We start from the raw sequence: 19,462 nt of genomic DNA on the forward strand, positions 1-19,462 counted from the left end.
GGCATGGTGGCAGCTATTTATCTGGGTTTTGGCGGTGAGTTCGACCTTGAGCTAATTCAGGTTCAGTCATCTTGGTTGAGCCTTCTTGGAGTTCAGGCTGATTCTTTCCTCTTTTACTCTCAAAAATCTTACCTTACTGAAGCCTCTAATCTTCCCCCTGGCTCAAGTCAGGAGGGAGAAATCCTACACCCTTTCGTTCTTCCTTCTTAATTTCTTTCCACTATATTAATTAAATCACCATAAATTTCCAGCTGACTTGGGTATTTTTTTTATTTGGAATATCCATGGACACCAATAATTAATATAGTTTAGATCACAATGCTAAAATTATTCTTTACAAACCTAATCCTCTAATGGAGATGAGCTGATGGGTACAATGATACCTAGGATGTATAAGTAGGCAGAGTTGAGGGAGAAGGTCCCAGAAATTCATTTTCCTGAAGGCTGAACTCAGAGAACAATATTAATTGGGAGGAAGCCTAACCATTCTGTTGTCTGCCAGACTCTTTCCTGGGTTAGAAGTACTAATTTTCAGTGCTGGGCAAATGATTTATGTCACCTGCACATTCTCTATCATTTAATAACTAGTAATTATGTAGGAAAAAAAAACAAAACAAAAACTCAAATATAGTTCCTGTATCCTAGAGAGGTTTATTTGTGGAAGAGAACAACTACAGTTATTCAGCTCTTTGGGGAATGGCCAGTATAGGTGACAGCTCTGTGAAGAAGGGTTTCTGGCTCATTCTTTATTATGTGTGTATGTGTGTATATATATAACTCTATTTCCATATAAATATTCACCCTTGTAATTCTATCTGTTTTATTTTATGCATGTTAAAAAGCATTATTCTGAAAAAGGGTCCATAGGCATCACCAGACTATACACACACACAGAGTAGACCCAGGCCCTAGGAGATGTGGGTTCTAGCCCTCCTACTACAGCGAACCTCATCTCAGCAAAATGAGAAAACATTCTCAGTTCTGCCTCCTGCCAAGAGCAACTGTAGAAATAGAACTGAAGGAGGAAGGTGAGACATGGACACTTCTACATGCCACCCCTGAGGCATGGCTGAGGCTACAACCAGGCTGGCTGACAGTCTGTGATCTAATCTGATGACATCTAAAGAATCAGTCTGTTGAAGTACGAGGGAACAGCCAGGCCATCTTGTCCTGAGCTGTTGGACCTGAGCAGAAACTACTCTACACCATGAAGGCATCCACAGCTGCCCACCATCCTTCCCACCCTGGGCTCTATCCTTTCATTGTCCCTCCCCCTGAAGGGCAGGGCAGACCAAAGCAGTCAAGAAAAAGGAAAATGTAGGTTTCTAAAGGTCACCTGAAATGGGGGTTGTGGGGGAGGGAAGGCCCTCTGGAACTCCCTCTGGGTCATTCTGCTCTCCTGTGTCCAGCACAAAGGTAGCATCAGGAACTCACAGAGGCTTGAGGGGCTGAAGACCAGGAGCATGGATGTCTAGGATCCTGTGTTCATTGGAGGCCAGAAGGCAGTAGGGGACAAGGACAGTGAGTGATGAGCTCCTCCTCACCCTTCTGGTGGAAGGTATATGCACATTCTACGATGTGTTGAAAGTCTTTTGTAGAAATTCTTTCTGAGATTAATGAAGGGATGTTGAAAGATTCTAGAGGGGGGAGGGGATGGGGACAACCTAGGGACACCTCAATTCAAGAATTAACAAAGAGCATCCTGGACAAGTGACTACGGCATTACAGAGGGTGACAAAAGAAGTGAGAGGACTAAGCTGAGTCCAATTCAGAGCTCGGGAGTCGATGGCAGACAGAGGGTACTGGGTGGGCAATGAAGCATCAGTTGTCATACACGGTGCCAACAAGGTGAGCAAAGGATCAGAAGGTGATGTTCTTTTCATATATGGACAGAACCAGCAGGATGGCCCAGCCACCTAGGAGCCCCAGATTGTGCAGGAAGAAGAGTAGCCAGGGTCTCTTGTCTCTCACATTCATCATTGATGGCAGCTAGCAGAGGGAAAGGAAGATGGTTCATTGTGTGGTATGCCTCCCCCTACTTCTCAGGCTCCCCAGCACCATCCACCCTACTTCCCTATCCCAGCACTGACCATATCACAGAGTGCCACATAGAAGAAGAGCCCAGTGGCAGCTGTGAGGATCCAGATTTCACTTTCCTCATTGGACCCAATGCCCAGAGCCACATAGAGCCCAGCAAAGGCTGTCAAGCCGGCAATCACGTTCAGCAGCAGGGCACGACGCACTGACAGCCCTGCATGAAGCAGGGCACCAAAGTCCCCTGAGGAGAGGAAGGAAATCAGTATGGGACATGGGATGCCCCCTCCCCCTGGGCACAGCCTCCCATGGGTCATAGGAACCTGCTGCTCATCCACCCTGCTTCTTCCTACCTCCCAGGGTCCTTGTCCTTGTCCAAATCTGGATCAGGGGGTCCCTGGGGGGTCTAGCTTATTCTCTAGGATCAGGAATTGGGGATAGGTGCCTCACCAAGTTCATGGGGCACCTCATGGCATAGAACAGCCATGGAGGTAGCCAGACCAGTCTTCCATGAAGCAGTAAAGGCAGCACCCACAGTCAACCCATCTGCAAAATTGTGAAGAGCATCTCCAATGGTGATCATGTAGGGGAGAAGCTGCAGTTCTGAAGGAGAAGGAAACAGAGGCCAGGAGTCACCAGGCAGTTGGAGGAGGAGAGTCTCTGGGAATCCCCAAAGGGTTCATGTAAAGGAGAAAGACAGCTCTTCCAAATACTTTCCAAATAATATTCTCTTTTGGAGAGACTTGTAAAACAAATTATGACCTAGGGCGTCCTTCTCCCACAGGAATGTCCCTTTAACCCTCTGTGTCTATTTTCTCTTCTGCAAAATGAGGCTCTTGGATTAAATGATATCTGAGGTCCATACCAGAGCAGGTAGGTCATTCAGTGGATAGATCACTGGACCTAGAGTCAGGAAGACTTGAGTTCAAATCCAAACTCAGACACTTAGTAGCTGTGTGAACCTGGGCAAGTCACTTTACCTCTGTTGGCCTCAATCCTCTGGAGAAGGAAATGGCAAACCAATCCAGTTTCTTTGCCAAGAAAACCCAACAGACATTATTAGTGTCATATGGTCTGTGAGGTTATGAAGAGTCAGACATAACTGAATGGCTGAACAAGGTCCCTATAGGCTCTAACCAACCATTAATCAATCTGCCTAGATGGCATCAAGTAGCAGAAAGAGGTCTAGATTTAGAGCCAAGACTTGGGTTCTAGTGTCAGCTGTGCTGCTTACTACCTGTGTCTTTGGGAAAGGTGCTCAACCTCTCTGGCTCTCAGATTCCTCACCTGTAAAAGGAAGGGTTGAACTAGCTGATCTCAGAGGTTCCTTTCAGTTATTAACCTTTAAATCAGGTTGGGTGAATCCTAGAATTCCCAAAGATGAGGTTTTGCAATACTTGAAAATGGGTGAAACATTACAAATGTGTCAGATCATTAGAAAGCTCTGTGATTAGGGGTTGGCCATGTGTCTCAGGGGATTGAGAGCTAGGCCTAAAGAGGGGGAGGTCCTGGGTTCAAATCTAGCCTCAGATACTTCCTGGCTGTGTGACCAAGAGCAAGTCATTTAATGCCAATCCCTACCCCTACTGCTCTTCTGCTTGGAACCCATGCACAGTATTGATTCTAAAATAGAAGGTGAGGGTTTAAAAAACAAAAAAATGTAAAAGATGATCATGAAAAGCTTTGTGATCCATTGCGGGGCAGTCTAGGGTAATGGATGAGAGCAATGAACTCCAGCTAAGAATCCAAAGGTTGACCAATCCCAACTGGTGAAGGGGAAAATTAAAATGTATTTTCCAGCAGAGGCTTTGAAATAATGACATCAGGGTCAAGGTTAAAGGCAATGGGCCAAGAAGGGCTGAGAAGGTTTAAAGGCAGCTGGTGACAAAAAAAAACCCCACCAAACAAAAACCCTTTCATCCATTGGTCTCAAGACTTTCCCCAGAGCAATTCTGAACCAGCCCCTTTCCCTTTGGAGACAGCTCAGTAATCCCTCCACAGTTTTTCCTTACACTGAACCAAATCTGCATCCTTGCAAATCCCACTCATTGCTCCTCCATTCTGGAGCCCAAGCAGACACAGCCAGCTCACAAATCAAGGCAGGCCAGGAGGCTTGGTGGCCTCTACATGGCCTTCTTTGGCTCCCCACACCTCCCCTCAGGCTTAGTTTGCCTTTCTGCCTAGTGTAGTTAATAATCTGTCTCTCAGGATTGCTATGAAGGTGAGCTCCTTATTACTTCTGGGCTGAAACACAGAATCCAAGATTCATAGCCTGAAGACTGAAAGACAGCTTTAAAGATGATCTAGAGGGCAGCTAGTGAGTAGTTGGCTCAGTGAATAGAACACAGAGTTCAAGTCTGGCCTCAGACAATTCTTAGCTCGGTGACTCTGGGCAAGTCATTAAGTCCTGTTGTCTAGGTCTTACCCTTCTGTTCTATCTCAGAGTTGTCACTCAGAAAGGTAAAGGTTAAAAAAAAAGACAAACTAGACCAACCCCCACCTTTTACAGGGAAAGAAACTGAGGCCCCAAGTGGGAAAGGGACAGAGCTGGGATTGGAACCCAAATCCTCTAATCCAGAGTCAGGTCTCTTTCCACTACACCAAGCCCTCCATGATATGACTCTCACCTGTCTATTATTATTTCACATTATTCCCTTACACTGATCCACCCTCTGTTCAGTCAAACTGGCCTAGTACAACTGTATGATATGCACAAGTAGTCTCTCCCATACCTGGAGGGCCTCTTAGAACTCCTAACTTCTAGAGCATATCTTGGGGTCAATCTCCATCTCCTTTCCTGATTCTGCCCTCCCCAGTCTCCTCCCTTTCAGTGCTAGCTTGCTCTCTCTCTCATCTCTATCCCTCCATTCTTCCCTCCTTCTCTCTCTCTGTCTTTCTCTCTTCCTCCATTCCCTTTCTCTCTCCCTCCTTCCCTCCCTCTCTCTCCCTCTCTCCTTTCTCTCTCCTTCATTCCCTCTCTTTCTCTCCCTCTTTCCCTCTTTCCTGCCCTCTCTCCCTCTTGGTCTGCTCTATCCCTTTGCCACTCCCTCTCCCTCTTCAAATGCCATCATATAGCTTTGTATCTACTTTTCAGTTTATATGTCTGTATCCTCCCCCAGAAGGTAAGCACAAGCTTTTGGAGGGTGGAAACAGTTTCCTTCATAAAATGGTTTTGTATCGCCACTGCCTGATACAGGGTAGGAGCTTAATACACGTTTATTAAATTGTATCAGGCTCATTTGCCATCTCCTGCATCGAGAGCTCCTGATTGTCCCCATAGGCTTGTTAGCAACCTTTCCCCAGACTTGGCAGAGCACCCTGCTTGTACCTCTCCAAAGCACGCAAGTAAAAAATAGGAGGGACTCTGTGTTTGTGTCTTACCCTGTACATTGCAAGAAGACAAGAGCTACATATTCCTTTCAGCCCATAGTAGGATCTACATGAAAAGATGGCACCATGGAAGAGCACTCAAAAAAGAGGAAGACCCTGTTTGCAAAGCCAGGGAAAGCTTTCAGTAAGAGTTGAGACTTGAAGCAGAGGAAGGATTTTGAAAGGTTCAAAAGATTCCTAGCTGTATGACCCTGGGTAAGTCACTTAAGCCCCATTGCCTAGGCCTTACCACTCTCCTGTACTACATGGTATTGATGGTAAGGGTTTGGGGGGGGAAGGGACAGAGGAGGAACATGGGGAGGGGGTGTCCTGTACCCCAAATGACTAGGCCTTGCCACTCTTCTGCCTTAGTACTGATTCTCAGACATAAGGTAAAGGTTGGAGAGAATTTTAAAAAGAGTGCCCAGCTTTGGGATCAGATCGCTGGGGTGCAAACTGTGGTTCTGATCTTTAAAGTTCCCGCTCCTGCTAGGAATGGAGAATTGAGGGAGGGCCCCAGCTTTGGGATGCGTAGGAGGTAGCAGGGGTGGGAAGGAAGGGAGGCCAGTGCTTGGAAACAAAGAGGAAAAGATGGGCAAGGAAAGACAGAAGAAGGAAGAGCCCAGGCAGAAAGAACCGCTCAGTGCCTGGCTTACCTCGGCTCCGTTTTTGGTGATCCAGACCAGAAACCTGGGGGTTCTCATTCGATACCTGGGACAGAAGAGGGGAAGCAGGGCAGAGGCAGAGGCTCAGGGAGGTTGGCCACAAGTCAGGCCTCAGCAGGCTTCTGCCATTACCCAGCCACCTCAGGTTCCTGGTGGTGGTTTGGTAGAGCCTTGCTGGGGCTGAGGCCTGACCTCCTGGGAATCCACCTGACCCTTCTTTCTGGAGGGCCTCCTACCTGGGGCAGGGAAGCTCAGGCAACCTCTTTGGGCTCCCTGGAACCTAGGACATTCATTCCTATTGTCCCCTCCCCACCGTACTGGAAAGGGGCTCAGGAAGTGGGGGAAAAGGGAAGGAAGGGCAACCAGAATTTGTCCAGGAGAGAGCCTGGGGCTGGGCTGGGGCTGGAGCTGCACACTGTATCATCCTCCAGGGATAGCTCCGTTATTCCCTGACCAGAACAGGCCCTTAAGAAATCATGTCGGTTCAGTGGTAAGGAGGCTGGGCGGTGGACATGGCCATTACCAGGTCTATCCTGGAGTCTGCCTGCTGCTGTTGCTGCTTCTGGTGTGACAGTTCTTCTGTCACCAGCTGCAGAGATATGCTGTGGCTGTGGTTGCAGGCATGACTTTCCTCTTTCTCCTGCAGAGACAATGGATGTCCATCTCCAAAGGCCAAAGGACACCCTCCTCTCCTCCTTCCCCCAGACACTAACCCTAACCCTCCCCATCTCCAGACCTAGACAGGCACATTCCCTTCCTCCCCATCATGCCATCCTCCTCTGGCATCCCCTCACCTCTGAATCCCGGGGCAGCAGAATGCTGAAGAGGTTCTCCAGGAGGAAGAAGGCATAGAGGCCACCCAATAGGCCCAAGAGCCGCCACACAAGTTCAGGACCCTGATGCTCAGTTGCCTCCCCATGGGAATGCTGGCCTACCACCTGGAGGGAAAGAGCCAGGAGAATCCATCCATCCTGCCTGTTCTCTGCCTTTCTTTGGATTGCTAGTGCTTAGCACAGTGCTTGGAATGCAGCAGGCACTTAATAAGGGCTAACTGATGCCCTGACTGATCATAGGGCAGAGCAGCTGGCACAGAAGACAGGCGTCACAGACTGGGGGCAGACCCTGACCAAGGGGAGCCCTGACAGGCAAGGGGGACCCCACCTGGGGCCCTACCATTGAACTGCCCTAGAGCTCAGGAAGGAGTTGGCGGAGGGGGGGTGGGGGTTTGGGGGGCCAGGTTGTTGGGGGGCGTGAGGGGGAGGGGACTTTGGGCAGTTGGTCCTACCTTAGGAATGAGATGGAGAACAGCATCCCCAGTAAGGGAGCCCACAGCCAGACCCAAGAAGGTTTGGATGACATAGTGGGAGACATTCTTGCAGGAGGCACAGAACACAACCACCAGGCCAAAGACAGAGGCGAGACAGATGATCAGTATGGCTAGGGAGCCATAGAGGTATCCTGGAGATGCAGGGACAAGAAGGAGGGATTGAGGACAGGTATCCTACGGGTCTAGATAAAGGAGAAGAAGGTGAGCCTGGGGACAGACAGGTCACCCACTGCCTCCTCTTCTCCTGGGGCTTCCATACACAGGAAACCTTGAGCGCTTTCCTTCCTAAGGTAGAAATCATGGAGAGGACAGAGAGAGAGAGAGAGAGAGAGAGAGAAGGCAAGGAAGGAATACTTGATTTGGGAATCTCTCACTGAAAGACCCAACTACCCAGGTCCCTCTCCCCAGGAATGATCTCTGTGTAGGAAGTGGGGAGTAGAGAAGGTGTTGAAAGAGCAGGGCCAGAAAGGAAGGGCAGGGAGGACAAGCAAGGAAGGGAGGGAAGGAATGATTCAGATTTGAAGGTGAAAATTCTTTTTTATAATTTATTTTTCTTTTCAGCTCCAAATTATCTCCCTCCCTGTGCTCCTCCCACAACCACTGAACACACAAGGAACCCAGTACCTATTATCTATATGAAGTCATACACAAAATATGTAACATGCAAAGAGATGGAGCATTTGTGGCTGGCATGACATTCCTTTCTAGCAAGTCATGAATTCTAGAACTGGAAGGACCCTCAGAAGATTGAACCTGAGGGGAAGTTGCTTCTGCAACATTCCAGACAAGTGGGCATCCTAGGCTTTCTCAGTGAAGACTTCCAGGAACAGGGAGCTCATGACCTTTCAAGGCAGCCTGTTCCATCTTGGGACAGCTTTCATCGATAGGAATGTTTTTCTTGGAGGACTGAGTCAATATAGCATTGTTTGCTCAACTGGGAGGTCAGGAAGACCAAGGATTGACTTCCTGATTCTTAAGCCTTGGGTTGCCCCTTGGATGCCCACTCAAGGGAGCCTTCCTCTCACAAAGGATTCTCTGTGGGTGCCTGTTCCCATAACCTTTTGCTGCTGTGACTAGGTGATATTCTGACTGTCCTGACCATTGATGCAGGCCAGGCCACATAGGGGCTGTCAGCCCACCCTCAGGTGGCAAGAGAAGGCCTGAGCACTAAAAAACAAAAGGAACCTGCCTCAAAGGCCAACCCAGGTGAATGTGGGCTGAAAGAGTGCCAGCACCAGCTGCCAACCTCTCGGGTGACACTCACTTGCAGACACACTGAGCTTGTCATGGGGGGTGATGTGAACGGATAAACAGGCCCCACTGAGCTGCTGCTGGAGTAGGGCTGGGCTGAGCTGGGCCCAGGCATCTGGGGACACCCCATCATCCTCTGACAGCCCGTACACTTCCAGGACATCAGAGCCACTCAGGCACAGCTAGGAGCAAAGATGGCAGGGGAATTAGGACATAGAGGGGGAAGTATTTTATCCCCTCTCCCCACTGCTTTCCTCCCTCCTCCTCCTCCTCCTAACTCACAGTGTCCCATACGCTGTCAGGGTGTCTTGCTTGGGTCCTTTGAGGGAGCCTCAGCTGATGTCTGGTCCTCCCCTCCAGGCTGTGCTCTCTGTGATGGTGGTGCTCTTCCTTGTTGTCATGGTGATGGACCTCAGCCTCCTTCCCTACTCTCAGCTGGCTCATCAGAGTCTGCAACTCTGGGTAGGCAAAGGAAGAGGATGCTCTTAGCCACAGCACCTGAGCTCCTTCTCTTCTCTACATCTCCCTCCTCCCCACTCATCTGCCTCTGCCTTCAGGAAGCCTTCCAGGACTGACCCACTCTTTTCACTTGGATGTTTTGCTAAATTGAATTGAGGAGGGCCAAGGATTGGGGGAGGGAGAGGGAGAGGGAGAGAGGTGGAGAGATGTGTGTGTATGACAGGGCCATCTTAGCTCCCCAGATCGTCTTCTTCACGACCCATTGCTAAACCTGTTGGTTGAGTTCTTCCCCTTGGAGAACTGACTTTTTCCCTCCTGGAGCCTGAACCCTTCCACACCCACAGGTCAATCAAAGCATTCCTGGAAGAGATCCCACCTGAAGACCGCTCTACTACCCCAAGATCCATTTTTCTTTTCAATCTCACCCTCTTGTTTCTAGCCTGGATGACCCCCAACTCCTTACCAGACAGAGTGAGGTTTCGTGACTCATTGCCATGAAGTCTGAAGATGAAATCAATAAAGTACTGGGGACTGGGCAGGACATGGAAGCAGGACCCAGCTAGGATGTGGTCCAGGATGGCAGCCAGAGCCCGGCTTGGACCTTGGCCTTCAGGTCCTGGGGCCCCTGCTGCCTCCTCCAAAATCTGGTGAGTGTCCATACAACCCTGAGGAGCAGAGACTGGAACTCAGGTCCCTCCCTGCCCCATGGTTAGGAGTGGGAGGCTGGGGGACAGGATAAGGGAATGAAGATGGCTCCCAAATCTGCATTTCAAGCCCTGACCTCTCTCTGGAGCTCCAGGATGCTATGTCCAATGGTCTAGGGATACTCTCCACTAGGATATCCAACTTCACATGTATATCCTTAACTCAACTTCTTCCTGAAACTGTTCCTCTGGCCCCACTTATCTAATCCCCAGGCTTGAAATCTCAGTCTTCTCTTTGATTCTCACATGCAATCAATCCTCAAGTTCTTTTGATGCAGTCTCCACACCTTTAGACTCCCATGCCTATACCCCACTTCAGGCCCTCATCACCTCTGGCCTAGACTATTCTTCTAGCCTCCCATCCAGCCTCCAGGCCCTCTCCTCTCCAAATCAGCCTTCATAGAGCTAACAGAATCATCTCCCCACTATACACAGCATTCTAGGATTTAGAGCTGCTAGCAACTTAGAGATCGTTTTATCCATGTCACTCCCTCCTCAAAAACTTCACTGACTCCTCACTGCCTACAGGATAGCCCAAGCACCTTAGCTCTGAGGTCACCGAGTGCAACCCCCTCATTTTAGAGACAATGGAAACAGAGAGAGGGAAAGAGTCATGGCCAATGGCCACACAGAACCCAGGAGAGGCAAAACTCAAGCCCGGATGTCTTCCCTTCCATGTGCCTTGGGCTCCTTCCCTGACCCAATGATGTCCTTACCTCACCATGGCCTGGCTCTTCTGGGTAATGCCCTTGGATGTGCTGAAGAAGGCGATTCAGGATGTCAACATGATGGGCCCCAGCAGAGACCAAGGACCTCAGGAGGCTATCTGCTTGGGACCCCCAGCTGCCTCCCTGGACAGCAGCACAAGTGCCCTCTGGATCACTGAGATAGAGAGCCATCCCAGCACACACTCGGGCCACATCCTGAGAATGCAGAACTGAACTCTGCCCCCCCAGGGCCAGGACATTCTCCACGGTTATGCACTGTGGGCACAAAGACAAATTCATAGGAGTCAGGGGAGCGATGGGGAGATGGGAATAAGCATTGGATAGCATACTTCTTACCCATATTATCTCATCTGATCCTCCTGATGGCCCTGTGAGATAGCTGCTTTTATTATTACTCTGATAGTTGAGGGAACTGAAGCAAATGAAGGTATAATGACTTGTCCAGGGTCTCACAGCTAGTGAGTGTCTGAGGCCAACTTTGAACCCATCTTCTTGATTTTGAGCCCAGCTCTTCCTCATAGGAAGAAGTCAGTATTCCTCATCTTCATCCTCCATCTGGCCTCCCAACTTTCCTCTGAATCTCTGGCCTGTCCCCAATCCCATATCTTGCCCCCACTGTTCCTGAATTCCAAGGGGCACACGCACACACACACACACACAGAGTCATTCCAGGCATCAGCACCATGCCTAGGTCTGAAGAGAGAGAAACCCCAGAATGAGGTCATGACATGAGACAAAAGCAGTCAGGAAATTGGGGAATGTGTGCTCCTGGGCTCACAGAGGAAGATCTACAGAAAGGAAGGACAGACGCCACAGCTGGGAAGTCCCATTACATCTAGAAATGCAACACTCTGCCTACACAGGCTGCCATCTTCTTTGCCTCCACCTTTCTCTTTTAGACAGTCAATGAAGCCCTCTCCCAGACAGACGTGGCTTAGAGCTCCCTCACTCACCCCTGGAGACAGAAATCCTGCCTTCCTCTTCCACACATAAAACTTCCAACACCAAGAGATGTAGGGGTGTCCTCCCCACCCCCATTCACACACTGACACAGAAGAGCCCTGTCTCATTCTCTAAACCGATGAAAATAACCCAAGAGAATGAATCTTCTCACAAACCATGGTCTTCTAACATACATACAAGACTTCTGCTTTCATATTTTTCCTCTCTACAGAGAAAATACAAGCTTTCTCACCCATGGAAGAACTTATCTCCCTTTCTCTCACAAATGACAGTTCCTTCTCTCTCTCTAACATACACCCAGGAGATTCCTTTCATTCATTCACACACACAGGCACACACTGACACTAGGCTGCTGGGCTGGTTGTCCCATTTCTCTGTGAATGCAGAAGGGAAGACCCATTGCAGCCTCTCACTCATACAGACAGGAGAGGAAGAGGGGAGACAATACAATCAATGGCTCCTAGGCACCATCTGCCCCTCTCACTCCAGGGTGACTTCCCATCTCTGGGCTGTGAACCTGAGGCAGAGTCTGGAGTTTCAAGGGAAAAGGGAGGAGGGGAAGAAAGGAAAAAGAAGTCACTCTGCCCCTGGGCTCCAGGCTTCCTTTCCTAGTGGGATATAAGCTCCTCTCTTTTTCTCATGGAAAATTTTCCTCCCATAAAAGTTAGCATAGGTCTGCTCAACCCACCCATGGAGAGACTACCAGTCTATCTCCCCACCCCAATTTCCCAAGGGAGCAAGGATGGCTGAGACCTGGTTCCTGCCTGTCTCCCCTTTTCTATTTCCTATCCCAGGCTAAGCTCCTTCTCAGTCTCCGGAGCACTGGTCAAAAGTAATGAGTTGAGGTGGAGGACCCTCTCACATCCCATTGCTTCCTTGGCTTTCCCTTGCCTGCTAAGACACCCAAGTCTTGTCCTATCTTATCTTCTCTCCTCCCTGCATCTCTGCCTCCCTTCCCCCCTTCTTGGAGTTTGTCCCCTTTGCTCCCGGCCCTGCTGGGGCAGGGCTTTTGGCTGATCAGATTAAGGATGGGGTAGGGCACAGGGGAGTTTAGGGATCCTTTGCTGTCTCTTACCTTTCCACACGGCTCATCGAGGCATTGCACACGGGCCACCAGTGTATTTAATAGGGAGCCCAGGGCTTCCCGGTCCAGAGAGCTTTGGTTTGAGGTGAGGAGCATCAGGAAGCTGGCAGGTCTTGGGGTTGTCCCCATGGCCATCCCCAGCCATGCCCCCAGCCAGAGCCAGACCACACCCTGCATAACTCAGGTTTCCAGGAGACCCTTGGAGCAGAGGTCAGGCAAGTTTCAGGGAAGGGGGTGCTACAGGATGTCTGGGGGTGGAGCTGGTGACTTGGGGGCCTGGGCTATGGAACTCTGGGGACCTTGTTGAAGGGGGCAGTGAGGGTCTTCCTGGTCTGAGATCTTGGTCTGAGAAGAAGAGAAAGAAGAGGACCCAGATTGCAGCTGGCCACAAGTAGTCCTGGGCCAGGACCGGGCTGGGCTGTGAGACTCCCGGTGATCTTCCAAGCAGGTATTTCTTGCCAGGTACTGTGATTGGCTGCTGCTCAGATTGTCCCAGGTTAACCATTCCAGCAGCTGATCTTCCCTAGATAGAGTAATCAGAGCTATTCAGCCTTATCTCTTCACTCCCTTTCCTAGCACCCTACTTTCACTGCACACATTTTGGGAGCCTTGAACTTTTTCAAGCGTGTAAAGCCTTCTTCCTTCCTTCACTTCTGGCTCCATATCTTTCTATCTGGCTCCTTGTCCTTTGAGATCTGTTCCTCTTAACTGTGTCTGCAAAGAATTATGAGAGCCTGAATACTCCCAGGAAGATGGAGACAGTTCAGGGTTTCCTTCCTGTATTGATTACCCAGGAATATATCCAACTCAGATCAGACCTTGGCACTGGTACAGGTAGGCAGAGAGAACCCATGGCATGCCAGCTCCAGTCCCACTGCAAGTTGGGTCCGGCAGACTATTGTTATCTGTACCACCATAATACATAGAGGGACATTACACATGGATATGCACATATTTACTTAAAAACCTGGAGAGGCAGGCTCATATTTATAAAAATACAAATATAACCAGAAATGGGCTGTTTTTATTCTTCCACATTTTACAAAACAAGCATTTACATACATATTTACAAAGAAAAAGAAGATAGTACACAAGTGGAATCACAAAATTCCCCTTTATCTTCCTTCACAGCTATATAATAAACCCCTTAGCTGTGTATAATGTTCTGCTTCTACTCATTTCAACGTTCATTATTTCATATAGTTCTTTCCAAGTTTTAAAAGTCAAATCTTGGTGGCTAAGTGGATAGAGAGGCAGGCCAGGAGATGAGAGGTTCTGGGTTCAAATATGACCATAGATCTTTCCTAGCTGTGTAACCCTATAAACAATGATTATACTAACCATGTATCTCTGCTGGAACTTATATTCATTTGCCCAGACATTTCCCTTTAGAATAAAGAGTCTAAGAATAATAACTTGCCCTGGCTGTTTCTGGACCAGGACTGAGAACAATCCTAGGAATCTTTCCTTCATAAGATGATTGTTATTTCTCCAGGATTGATCTCTAGAGATTTCCAGATAATTGTTGTTAGCCAGTCTCAAAAAAGTCACTCCCAGTAATTATTCAAGAATTTGCTGGTCTTTCCCTCAAGCCACAATCTGTTGTTTTTTTCTTTTTGCTCTTCTTCATCTTTGAAACAAAAAAAGTTGGCCAGTTTGCAGACCTAAGGAACTCCTTTTCTCTGGGAGAGTTCTGCATGCATGCTCACTATGCTGAGAAGAACACATTAAAGTAACCATTTGCTTCTTCCACAATTTCTAGTGTCTTTCTCCCACTCAGTTCGACTCTAGTCCAGTAGCGTCCTAAGCTTGGGAAGACATCCCCCTTGCCTTGTCCTTACTGCCTTTCTGCCTTAGAATCAGTACATAAGATGGATTCTAAGATGGAAGGTGAGGGTTTTTAAAACAAAGTCAGGTAGGGGAAAAATAACAGAAATTCATCCTGTCTTCTGGGCCATGTGCTTTGGGGGGAGGCAGGGGAGAACAGAGCTCTGGGTCACAAGCTTCCCAGAGTTTATGTCATCCCTGTCCCTGTTCTGGACTCCTCCCTCCTTCCCTGAGTCATATCTGAGAAATTCTCTTGGCAGCAGATCTCAGTCTGGGGGGGAGAAACAGGAAGAGAAAGATCAGAGAGGAGAGAGGCTATAGGAGAGGAAGTTTTGCCATCCTGGAGCCAGAGCACCCAATTCCTAGGGATATCCCAGCACTGGGAAGGGAGCTGTGGACACTTCCACTTCATCCCTTCTCCCCACCTTTCTCTCCCCAGACCCTTTCCATGTCATGAACAGAAACAATCTGGGACCAGCAACAAAAATTCCCAGAATTATGCCGCTTTACCATCACTCTTTCACAATTCCAAATACCAGAGCTGGGAGTTTCACCAGGTTGGTAGGAACTGGTTACAGTGGAGGGAGGGTCAGAAATGGGAGGAAAGGTGGGTGCAGAAATCATTAGTTTCACAATTGGAAGGGACCTCAGAAACCATATGGTTCAATGAATAACTGAAAGGAGTCCCCTCTATCACCTACTCAAGCAGCTATTCTACCCTCTCTGGGAGCCCTGGTTAGAGGAAACTCAACTTAAGGAAGTTTATCCTGCCACCAACTCATGTGCCTCTTCTCATTATCCTAGTTCTGACTTCTGGGGTCAAACAGAACAAGCTTTATCTTTCTTCCAGGTCTTTAAAAATATCCATCATGCCTGCTTATATCTGTTCTTCTTTTTTACCTGGGCAGGGTTTTTCAGAGGACCTGTGAGGTTCAGCTGCTTCCAGAAGCGTGGGTCAAGGATCTTGAGCTAATCGATGGGGTTTGGGCAGCTCAGTGACATCGGTTGGGGTTTTGAGGTTGGTTCCAACTGTATTATGCTCTCCCCCTAGAAAAGGCAGAAAGTGCTGCTCTTGCTGCTGCTATTCATAGAGCCAGAGGAAGGATCTCGCACATGATCAGAGAAGATTAGAAATTCATCATTGATAGTTCCTGTTCACATGCTCCAGTCCCCTGGTTGGGGGCCTGTGACCCCACATGGGGAAATCAAAGACAGGAGGGATAAGGTGTCCTGGGGGGATCCAGAACCACTGCTTCCAACTCTTGAAACTAACATACCTGGACATGAAGGTGATTGATGGTGGTTCTCAGGGGAGGGAAGAGCATGTCCCTAGGATATGAAGGAACTTCAGAAGACAATCCCCACTATACCAGAGTAATGGCAATGCCTTCCCTAAAGTGGCCAAGGCTACAGTGATCCAGGCCATGTGGCTGCCTTCAAGCTGGGTTCACTAAGGAAACCATGTCCAAAGGAGATGGAGGGCTGAGAAGCTGAGGGTCAACAACACCACGGTGTTTCTTGCCAAGTCCTTTCATCAGATTGGCCTCTCCCTGCCATGTGCTCTCTGTGGCCTTTGCCCACCTGGTTTTATCAGGCGCTATTAAGCCAGCTCAGCAGGTCTGGGGGAGGAAGGGGCAAGTCAACAGGCGGGGTCAGGGTCAGCTCATAACTGTCTGGCTCCAAGAATTCAGATAGGCCAGCCAACTAAAGACCTAAAGCTTCCAGGTGAAAGAGTGTGTCCTATTGCAACCATCAGCCACACTTGAGTCGCTCCATTCCCTCTCCAAGCACAGCCAAGAGAAGGGCCTGGGATACTGTCTCCTTCTAAGTCAAATGGAAAAGCCTAAAAGGAGCTGCTCCTTGACAACCCGGAATAGCCTTCTTCCACTCCAGTTTAGTCACTGTTATGGTGCCATGGAGGAAAAATGACACTGAGGAGTTACAAATCCAGTCCCAAGGCTAGGAAGGTCAAGGCCCAATAGTTTCTATATTCATTACATCTGGCAGGGACAGGATAGATGTAGGTAAACTTCCTCTGACTCTTTGGCATTATGCCTTTATTCTTGAAGAGGATAAGGAGAGCGGCACACCCAAAGATCTGCCTAAAGAAGTCCTCCCTCTAATAATCCAAGTTGTGGGGAATAAAGGAAACTTTCAGCTTATACCAGCTTCTCCTTCTTCTTGTTTGGCAGAGAAGAAGCACATTTTTCTACCTCATAGCCAGAGGAATGCTAATTCTAGAAAGGGGGAATTCATCCCCTCCCTGTTCACTACTTCCTCAACTCTGGTTCCCAGAATCCTACTCATTAACAGTGAATACACAAAGAAGCCTGAGAAAGATAGAAGAGGCCCATAACAGCTGCCCTATATGGCAACTCCCAGCCTTTTCCTTTTACCATCTTTCTTTGGTGCCTAAAGATACAGAAAATTGCTGGGAGAAACTGCAAGTACTATTTCTAACCTAACCCCTATTTGGAAATATATGGGAGTAATAAATAACCTGCTCAAATGCCTTCACAATCCAAGAAGTGCCAACCAAGACAACCTTAACCCTACCTTTATTTGCACAAGAATGGTAACAAAAGCAAAGGCCAAGATGCAACTTCAGTGGGTGTGTGGAGGAAAAAATATGAGTTCTATTAGGCTGTCAGCAGATCCCACTCCAGAGAGGGCCAACAAGTGACAATGTCACATGTAAGTTACAAAATATTTACTCTTTCATTCAATTATTCCACGGCTAGGACTTTGTCCATAATGTATCGCAAAAAGGTATCCACAGAAAAATATTCACTGTTCTTTATTTGTAATACAGGGAAACAACTTCTGCATTATTCAATGGCTGATTGATGGTATGATGTGACATTATAAAAACATGGAAATATGAAAGCTAAAAGGAAACACGGAAAGGCATGAATGAAATTTTGCAAAGATGAACAGGAACAGAACAATACATACATAGTAACTACACAGCCAAGAATAATGAAAGAGTTAATATTTAAAATATTCAATATACTGTGTTAAGGATTTTATGTAAAATTCCACTTATTTTGCATGTTTTGTTAGCTCTACTGATGCTTGTGTATAACATTAAAAAAAAAAAAACCCTTACCTGCCACCTGAGAATCAATACTGTGTATTGGTTCCAAGGCAGAAGAGTGGTAAGGGCTAGGCAATGGGAGTCAAGTGACTTGCCCAGGGTCACACAACTGGGATGTGTCTGAAGCCACACTTGAACCCAGAACCTCTAGTCTCTAGGCCTGCCTCTCAATCCACTGAGTCATCCAGCTGTCTTCCCAACTTTGTAAAAAATATCATTGAATATCAGCTGAAGAGAGAAATAAGTAACTTATAAGCTATTAAGGATATCTTAGATCTTTACAAGTCTGATCAAATCATTTCCTTGCTCAAAAAAAAAAAAGTCTAAGAGGCAGCTTCCTGTTGCCCTTGGGATAAAATACAAATCCCTCCTGTTGGCATTTGAAGCCTTTCACACACTGACTCTAGCCTCTTCAGAATGGGTCCATATAGCTTTCTCTCTTACTCTCAGAGGTGGCTCTTAAGTGACATTGCATCTCCTGCCTCCACCTAGCTATAAGGGCTATCCCCAAAGCTTGGAACTCTCTCCCTGACCCCAGCTCATGGAAATAGGTATCGTCTCTACTCCCAGAAAGGGGTGCTAGTTATGGACACAGCCAGGAGAGGAAGATAGGCCACATGTTGGGGATGGGGATAGGCAGGTGGTAGGTACTTCAGTGTGGATAGATGGAAGACAAACTGGTGGATAGAGCTGCTTCAAGTGCCTTGTTTTTCTGCTTCTACTTGGAGGGTGTTATTTTAGGATTTTTGTTTGGGCTCTGAGGGTGGGTAGCTGCAGAACACAGGTGGGGGAGGGCACAGTATTGTACAGTATAATTAAAACAGGGATCTTTTGGAATGCAGATTCCTTTCAGAATTCCTTACCTAAAGCTGAACTTGAGTAATTTGAATGGACAAAGTGGTAACTCTCTATTTTACATTCACTTATCTGTGTACTTTCTATTTTAATAGAATGCAAGCTTCCAAGTAGAAATCACTGTTTCTTGGTATTCCCTACACTTAGCTAAGTGTCTAGCACTTATATAGGAACTTAATTAGTGCTTGACAAACCAAATAAAAATTCATTAAAAAAAAATCACACATCCACACCCACCTGTAAATCTGTTTCGGTAGCTCCCTTCTTAACCCAACATAATGGGCTATTACATTGGTGAGGCAGATTTGTAACCCAAAAGCAGAAAATGACTCCAAAATGTTAACAAGAAAGACCGCAGAGAAAAACACAGACTGAGCAGAAACCTAATTAGAATTCCTGGAAGAGATGAAGCAAGAAATTTAAAATGCTTTTACAAAAGGAAGGAAATAATAATGGAAAACGTGGTCCAGTTTCCAGAGAGAAGAGAAAATATCCAAGGATTACTTTGTAGAGTTAGAAAACATAACAACAAAATCAAGAATGTCCTACACTACAAAGCAGTAATCATTCAAACAATTTGGTGTGCTGGGCAAAAAACAGAGGTTGAGTAGTGCAAAGGAGCAGGCATACAACACAGAGAAGCAAATGAGCACAGTAGCCTCATGTGAGATAAACCCACAAATCCCAGCTACTAGGGGAGGAACTCCCTGCATCAAAAACTGTGAAATTGTGAAAACCAGAAAGCAGCTGGGAGAAACTAGGTATAAACCAAGAGCTCACAGTCAGAACTGAAACCATCTAAATAGGAACATGGCATAGACTCAAAGGATGGCACCTTAAGTAAATTAGAGACCAAGGAAGAAATGACTTCTCAGATCTATGGAGGAGAGAAGAGTTCATGACCAAACAAAAGAAACAAAGGGTCAAGTAAGGCAAAATGGACAATTTCCATTGCATAAAATTATAAAGTTTTTCAACAAACAAAACCAATGTGCTAAAATCAGAAAAACAGGTAAAGGGTGAAAATCCTCATAACAAGTCTCTTTGATCTTATTTAATAATATGTAGCTTTGATACAGTGCTTTAAGGCTTGCAAAGC

The 19,462-nt window shown here is 47.4% G+C and overlaps 1 protein-coding gene and 1 long non-coding RNA gene across 7 annotated transcripts; one reads left to right on the top strand and one right to left on the bottom strand.

Annotated features, from left to right (window-relative positions):
• Nucleotides 1-252: 252 nt before the first annotated feature.
• On the bottom strand, nt 253-12,761 carry SLC39A4 (solute carrier family 39 member 4). 4 transcript variants are annotated; one of them, XM_001371832.5, is made up of 12 exons: nt 12,576-12,761; nt 10,526-10,792; nt 9,569-9,770; nt 8,929-9,104; nt 8,660-8,828; nt 7,354-7,526; nt 6,863-7,006; nt 6,592-6,708; nt 6,060-6,114; nt 2,485-2,637; nt 2,091-2,278; nt 253-1,989 (listed from the first exon to the last, which is right to left on the bottom strand). In XM_001371832.5, exons 1-12 carry the CDS (start codon nt 12,759-12,761, stop codon nt 1,861-1,863), a joined length of 1,959 nt encoding a protein of 652 aa, XP_001371869.4. In that variant the 3' UTR covers nt 253-1,860. The 4 variants fall into 4 exon arrangements, with proteins under 4 accessions (XP_001371869.4, XP_007488846.2, XP_007488844.2 ...); XM_007488784.2 differs by lacking the exon at nt 12,576-12,761 and adding an exon at nt 12,254-12,485; XM_007488782.3 differs by lacking the exon at nt 12,576-12,761 and adding an exon at nt 11,491-12,245.
• Nucleotides 12,658-17,452, top strand: LOC103104868 (uncharacterized). Of its 3 annotated transcripts, none has more exons than XR_008917455.1 (4): nt 12,658-12,794; nt 14,851-14,968; nt 15,320-15,429; nt 16,604-17,452. It is a non-coding gene; the product is annotated as an uncharacterized LOC103104868 (long non-coding RNA). The 3 variants fall into 3 exon arrangements; XR_008917453.1 differs by lacking the exon at nt 12,658-12,794 and adding an exon at nt 12,901-13,032; XR_008917454.1 differs by having other exon boundaries at nt 14,851-15,429.
• Nucleotides 17,453-19,462: the final 2,010 nt, after the last annotated feature.

The sequence above is a fragment of the Monodelphis domestica genome, chromosome 3 (genome assembly GCF_027887165.1).
Source record: "Monodelphis domestica isolate mMonDom1 chromosome 3, mMonDom1.pri, whole genome shotgun sequence".
Classification (NCBI taxonomy): Eukaryota; Metazoa; Chordata; class Mammalia; order Didelphimorphia; family Didelphidae; genus Monodelphis; species Monodelphis domestica.

What these genes read in the sequence shown, in the direction of transcription:
- SLC39A4 (XM_001371832.5), bottom strand. Translation starts at nt 12,761, where the DNA reads ATGCAGGGTGTGGTCTGGCTCTGGCTGGGGGCATGGCTGGGGATGGCC. An exon ending in ACGAAACCTCACTCTGTCTG is followed by an intron (nt 9,105 to 9,568) that starts GTAAGGAGTTGG and finishes TTGCCTACCCAG; the next exon opens with AGTTGCAGACTCTGATGAGC. An exon ending in TGAGGTGCCCCATGAACTTG is followed by an intron (nt 2,279 to 2,484) that starts GTGAGGCACCTA and finishes TCCTCTCCTCAG; the next exon opens with GGGACTTTGGTGCCCTGCTT.